The sequence below is a fragment of the Phalaenopsis equestris genome, unplaced genomic scaffold (genome assembly GCF_001263595.1).
Source record: "Phalaenopsis equestris unplaced genomic scaffold, ASM126359v1 Scaffold000060, whole genome shotgun sequence".
NCBI classification, from domain to species: domain Eukaryota; kingdom Viridiplantae; phylum Streptophyta; class Magnoliopsida; order Asparagales; family Orchidaceae; genus Phalaenopsis; species Phalaenopsis equestris.
In genome coordinates this window covers 743013-749971 of record NW_018164502.1, presented here as the reverse complement: position 1 = coordinate 749971, position 6959 = coordinate 743013, and the positions used below count along the sequence as shown (strand labels likewise).

The 6959-nt window shown below is 37.1% G+C and overlaps 1 protein-coding gene across 1 annotated transcript; it reads left to right on the top strand.

The window, feature by feature from the left end:
* The first annotated feature begins 6223 nt into the window (after window positions 1-6223).
* Window positions 6224-6959, top strand: LOC110019504 (L10-interacting MYB domain-containing protein-like). The gene is made up of 3 exons (XM_020717181.1): window positions 6224-6361; window positions 6443-6629; window positions 6679-6959. Exons 1-3 carry the CDS (start codon window positions 6224-6226, stop codon window positions 6957-6959), a joined length of 606 nt encoding a protein of 201 aa, XP_020572840.1.

Genomic DNA, 6959 nt, shown 5'->3' with positions numbered 1-6959 from the left:
ACTAAGAGAGGGAATGAGGTTATAATAGGTAACGATTCTGTTTGGCGCAGCTACAGTTTCTCAGTTTTTTAGCTGCAGCTGTGCTGTCTCAGGAAGCTGCTGCGGGAAAGCTAGTTGTTTGTTTGTTGCACCTGTGTGAAAATAGCTGTGAGGTAACTGTTTTTGGAAAAATGATCATTCTGACCCTGTTTAGTGAAACTGTTTAAAACAGAACTATGACAGCGACCTATTTGATAATTCAGAAATAGAAATTCGTTTAAAAACATAACAAAAGTACGAATACAACACTCACTTGCTAGATAGCATTGCGGCGTTGATAATCGGGCGCGATGGCATCCAAACTGAGTGCTGCCTTTCGTGAAGTCTGGTCCTCCAATTAGAACACGGGGCACCGTGGCGTGCTCTTTAGGAGGGCGACAGTGCAATGCTATATGGGCACTGAAGCATCAATTTCCAGCGGCGTTAGTGTCTTGTTAGGGGTTTGTTGACTTCAAGATGGCCCATTCATTAGCTTAGGCGTAGCACCATGAGCACTGGGGCATCAAACTTTAAAGTGAAGATGACCTCCATATGTTATGTTCCATCTGCATACCACATATATAATGACAAAGAAAGCACAAACAAACATAAAAAAATAGCACCAAAAGTCAGACTAAGATCGACTTAAAAATGAGTTGAAATCAAACAAAAGTTTATTTGCAGACTTGTTTTGATGAAAACAATTAAAATAGATAAATGTTTATATTGTATTTAAGAAATACTAGATTTTATTATTTTTTTTTAAAAAGGTTTGACAAGATAATTATAAAAAATATTAATTTTTATGTTAAATATGTAAATACGAAAGATTAGGCTGGCGTGCATGCATATACTCAAAAAAATAATTGATGCATATGGTAAGATATGGCTACCATAAGAGGGGGAAACTATATAATTATAATATTTTTTTGTCCCACATCGAGAAGGAGGTGTATTGATATGAAAAAAGCCTATAAAATTCAATGAACACTTCAATATAAATAAAAATAAAAAAAAAAAAAAAAGAATGATGTCCTAATTTTGGATTTGGTTTAGTAAAAATAATTATTTCTTAATTTAAAATATGTTAAATAATTATAATTTTAGGGTGCCTTTTGAGGTAGTTTATGAGCTTAAGGGTAAATTGCATATTCTGAATCGTGGCCCGCAAACGGGCTTAAGATACAATGAAACTTGTATTTAGGGCCCGTTTGAGGCAGCTTATTTGGTGTGGTTGCTGTTCTGTTTGGGAAAATTATATTTGGGTAAACTACGTTTTCAAAATATTGAAAACAGTATTTTCACACTGCACCCATCTAGATGCGGTGACAGCTTTCTGACAACGATCTGACTTTTTCTATAAAATAAAAATTTGTAATAGTCATCGCACCTAATTTATTAATAAATTATTTTTAATTAACTTATTAACAGATTATTCAATAAATTAAAGCTCCCTCAAAATAGTGTAAAAACACAAAGCCTTAGTAGTGAGTATCAAAAGTGCTAAGAAAGTTTGTCTTTTCAAATGTATACCAATTTCATCTTCGAACATGAAGAAGGAATGATTCAGTATCTTTCCCTGATTCATAAATACTGAGTAACATAATTTAGATAAAGAAGTTATTTCAGGATGCGTTACATTCAAAACAGAGCCCAACTACTACTTCAAATTACGAACAGCTTAAGCTAAATATATCATGAGTTCGAGTGTTGTTTTTAACCTTGAGGTTTTTTTTTTGTCCTGCTATATAACACTGAATAACCAGGAAAATCACAATCCACAAAGACTCGAGTTGAATATTATAAAGATAACTTGTGGAATAATTTTTGTGCAAAAAATAATTAATAAAAAGAAACTTATAACATAAAAAAACATCAAGTTATTTGTCCATGAGCCATCCAACAAGCATCAAGATCATGACAGGGCTTCTCTCCTGGGCAACCACTCCACCCCACACCACATAACTTTCCATATCAAATTCCAAAAGCTGAAACATTACAGGAAAATTGAAGAAGATTTTATCAGTCTTCTGAACATTTAAGCAAGATAGCTTAAATCCTATCAACTAGAACTTAGCTAAATTTTAATCCAACTGCTTGTATAAATCCTAATTCACTCTATATTGCTTAAATCCAATATTTGTTAAAGAGTTTCTCCTCTCATAGCTCCTAAATCCAGAAACAAACAGTCAAACAACTTTTTAAGAATTTAATCTATTAGAGATATCTGGATTTGTAATATCTATTAAATCCTGCTTAGTTATACCCAGCTAAGTAGCCAAAGAGCCCTTAAAATAAAAGCGAAATTAGAAGCCCAAATAGAAGAAAAGAAAAAGAAAAAAACTCACTGTGACAATTCCCGCGACGCAATATCTCTGTAACTTCCCTGCAAATAAGGCAATATTCTATCACTGTCACGAAAACTCACTGAAGCAGGGGGCACGGGTAGGGGGCGAAAGAGCGCAGGGGTAAGAACGAGCGAGGGGGCTTGATGCTTGATCCTTTACAATTGATAAAATGGAAGTATTCTTTGGGTCTTATAAATGTAAAACATATCTAAACTTGATGCTTTACCATTTAGCGATGGTGGAAGGAGTGCCGGGGGAAGGGGGCTTCGCGATGACACTTCGAGGGGCCTTGATGCGTCACGAGTCGATCGGGAGCAGCGGACCGGCGGAGTTTGCCGTGAGAGGAGGACGACCTTCGGAGAAGAAGAGGAAGGGGGAGAAGTTCGTCGTCTGCTACGACGAGAATCTGGGCCGGAATTTTATCGGATGGACGAATGCGAAGAAGAGGGCACGGGGGTTAAAAACATGAAGCGAAGCTGGGACGCGGGTCCGTGGGCGCTTTCCGCGTTCGGGGAATATCGCAGCACGCCTCAGCAGAAACACCGCGCCAAACGGACGAAACATGCGGTCCGGTGCCGCGCGGTCTGGTGCCGCGCCGCAGTCCTGCCGCAGCCCCGCAAGAAGATTAAATTCAGTTTTTGGCTATTAATTGACTAATCTTAAGCTTAACGTTAATTAGCAGGAGGAAAGAAGCTCGATGTTGAAGCAATTGAATCTAAAGTATATTATTATGAGATGCAGAAGCGTTTTACTTTTTTAATCTATAATACCTACATTATGCTTGATATTTTTATAGATCCTCAGATAGTTGGTCTTCGATCCCACATGGTGAAAGGAGATGAGAGTGTTTGCCTCATTATAAGTTTAGAAAAATTAAACCGAATCCCCTAGACTTTTCTTCTAAAACCAAGAGATACAGCAGCAGCTGCAATTTCCCTAGTTTTTTCGTGAAATTTTCAATCATTCTACGCGAAGAAAAATTCGATGGATAAAAGTATTACAGGATCCTTCATGAGAAGATCCAACATCTTACTCCTGAAGGATACGCGGCTATGTATGTCACTAATAAATCCATCCAACCGGACCAAAATCTCCAGCATCAACTTCAACTCACGTTTTATAAAAAAACCAATTAGTCCTGATGATGTTGCCAACTGATAATAGCATTGTGGGATACTATTAGGCTCTGTTTGGGAGAAATTTTTAGGTGCGGTGCGTTCATTTGTCGCAACTTTTCACGAAAGTTTTTCGTTTGGTTTGTGACTGCGGGATTTAATTTTGCAGAAGCGGGGTGAAAGAGGGTAGCTACATTAACCCCGCGGCCCCGCTTTCGCCTGAGATTTTTACCCTTTACTCCTAAGGCTCTGAAAGCGGACAAGAGTTCTCTCTCGCATCTACCCTAGGTGCTTCCCCGCTGCTTCCCTCGTGTCCCCTTCTCCTTCTTCTTTCATCGTCCCTCGATCGACAGATCTCAGGTAAAACGAGTCATTTTCTTCTTGTATGTGCGGATCTGAGGAAGGATGTGTGTTTTTGCGGCTCCTAATGTTTTCTCCTCCTCTTCTCTTTCCTGTTTCTGCCATTTTTATTTTTTCCTCCTTTCATTTTCCTCCTTTCCTGTGGTGGATCTCTAGCTTCACGAAGTATGGCTTTAGCTAGATATTTTGGCACACGAAAAATTTCTTCATTTTACTCTAACCCGAATTGAACCCTTAGATTTGGGAACAAACTGACATTGTCCATCCAAGTTGCAGATCTTGCACCCATATATGCATGTATGCAGTATTTCATTAGATTGTTTCGTGGTTGAAGATTTGCAAGCATCGGTTAATGGAAGATTGTCGTTTTTGCGGCTCCTGATGTTTTCTCCTCCTCATCTCTTTCCTGTTTCTGTCATTTTTATTTTTTCCTCATTTCCTATGGTGGATCTGTAGCTTCACGAAGTTTGGCTTTGGCTAGAAATTCTGGAAACGAAAAAATTTATTCATTTTACTCTTACCTGAAAGGATCTTGCACCCATATATGCATGTATGCAGTGTTTCATTACATAGTTTTGTGGTTGAAGATTTGCAAGCACCTGTTTCATTACCTGTTAATGGAAGATTTGCAAGCACATGTTCATTTTTTTTCTTTTTACTCCTACCCTAAATGAACCCTGTTTCATTACCTGTTAATGGAAGTATTGCAAGCACCTGTTGAGCATTTGGAAGTACTATTCAAAAAAGAACATCCAAGCTTGCTTTCATAATGAGCATTGAATTGCTTTATTCCATAAGGAAAATGATTAGGATTAACGATTTCAGTTTTCAATGTTGCCTTTGGAAAATATTCATTGCTTTATTCATTACTTGTTAATGGAAAATTTGATATTATTATTCTTTTTGTTCTAGTTATAAGATGATGACTTGTTGCAATGCATTGAATTGTTGTAAGAGAATTGATAATTGTCTTCATATTTTTAGCTGGCAATATTGGCCAGATAACTAGTTTACTTAGACTTATTGTGCTATCATTTGACGTCCTACTATTTTTGGGTTCAAGTCACAAATGATTAATTTGTTGAATGTTCATTGTTGTGTATGATAAGAGGAGTCATGTGTCTGACTAGGGGAACTGCCTTATAGTATTTCCTTAACTATTTGGTCAATCTCTATTGCAGAGGTAAAGCCATGCTATCAGTTTGGTGAAACACTTTTTTCTTTTTATTTATAGATATGAAGAATTGGTGTGGCCTTAGAATGTATGACTGGAAGTATGGTTTCCTTAATTAATTTTGGAATTGGTTCCATATATTGTGCCGAAGATTTTCAAAACTATGGTAATCTCTTAGCATGAATGTATAGTAGCCACCAATCTTAAAAATTAAATTGCAGCCAAGATGGTTTAGGGAAAGGAAAGAATAATGTTTGTGAATTTTTTAAAGATGTCTTTAAAGCTGAAATAGTTTCTCTGACGTTCTACAGTTGGAAACTAATTTCATTGTTTGATAGATCATAATTGATTTGTAGAAAACATGTGTTATCCATCATGACAACATTTGGGAACTTGGCATGGTCTTGTAAGCAATTGTTATATTATTATTTTTATGTTATCTTTGCACCTAACTTGTTTTGCATTGCTCTAGTACTTGGCAAGTTGACATTGGTCCTCGCAGCATTTTTTTTTATTTTTTGCTTCGGGTTAGCTGTTTATGGGATATGCTGTCGGTTTCCTCTATTATGCCAGATTCCTATATGAAGCCGGTTTGGTCTGGGCTGTGTGGGTTGCATATGTAAGTTGTCGGTTTGCAGTGGGTTGCATTTGTATGGGTAGATGTGTATACTGCTGGTTTTTTTATGATGTGGGTAGCTTTGTATGTTTCAAGGTTTCTATATGCTGTTGGTTTTTTATGCTTCTGGAAGTGCTTTTGAAAGGGAGTAATGCATGGATCAAAGCTTTGTATCTTCCTCTTTGGTGCTATAATAAAGTTGTTGGCCTCCTTTCCCGTGGATGTAGGTCATGTTGACCAAACTACGTTAAATTTTTTGTCCTTTTATACATTTTTTATGGTTCATTAAATTTTTTATTTTTATTGAATATGATGCAACAACCATAAATGTTTCTCATGTTATAACTTTTGAATTATGACATTGTTGTGTTTCATTTCTTTGCATTATCGTAGTATTAACATGGCTGGTAAGGCTAAAGAACATGGTGCACCAGCACTTTAGGAAAAAGAAATCAAAATGTTATTTTGCGACCTTTGTATGAAAGAGATAGAACTGGGCAATAGACCAACAACGTTTTTCAATAAAGAAGGTTGGCAGAATATCATTAAAAATTTTAAAGACTCAACGAGACGAGAGTACGACAGGCTACAAATGAAAAACAAATGGGATCAACTGAAAAAAGATTGGAAAATTTGGAAGGATTTAAAACATGGTTCAACTGGTTTGGGTTGGGATCTGGTAAAGCGAACCATTGATGCTTTAGAAGAGTGGTGGGCAGAAAGGCTCGCGGTTAGTAAATTTAATTTTTAATAATTTGCATAATATCTTTCTTTTTCATAATTTACTAAACTGATTTGGGTTTTTTTCCAGGTGGTGCCCGCAGCGAAAAAGTATAAAACTTGTAGGATTGAACCCGATTTGGAGGAGAAGTTAGACCTGATATTCGGGGGTGTCGTCACCACAAGAAAATATGCATGCGCTCCCAGCGAGATAGAATTTGGTGAAATACAGGACAATGTTGCTATCACCTTATCAGATGATTCACCTGAATTCCCAAGTTCGGGTCCCACTGAGATTCAATCCACCAACTGCTCGAAGCGATCTAGGTTTGAGAGTTAAAAAAAAGGGTGGAGCTGATTCTATCAGAAACCAGATATCATGCTTGATGGATTCTTCCGACGATGCCCCCCATAAAGTGCAGAAAACGTCAATTAACGAGGTTGTGGCAATTTTAGAGCAAGATCTGAGTATTGCAGAGGATGATGAGCTTTATTACTTTGCTATTGAGCTGCTTCAAGATTCGGTGCAGAGAGATTTTTTCACAGCAATTGCCAAAGAGCGAAGGGTGTCGTATCTACAACATTTTTATGAGCGCAGGAAAATTTGA

Excerpts from the sequence above, each read along its gene's own strand:
- LOC110019504 (XM_020717181.1), top strand. The coding sequence starts at position 6,224 with ATGAAAAACAAATGGGATCAACTGAAAAAAGATTGGAAAATTTGGAAG. Across the intron at positions 6,362-6,442 it reads GGTGGGCAGAAAGGCTCGCG|GTGGTGCCCGCAGCGAAAAA; the intron begins GTTAGTAAATTT and ends GTTTTTTTCCAG. Across the intron at positions 6,630-6,678 it reads TGATTCACCTGAATTCCCAA|GTTTGAGAGTTAAAAAAAAG; the intron begins GTTCGGGTCCCA and ends GAAGCGATCTAG.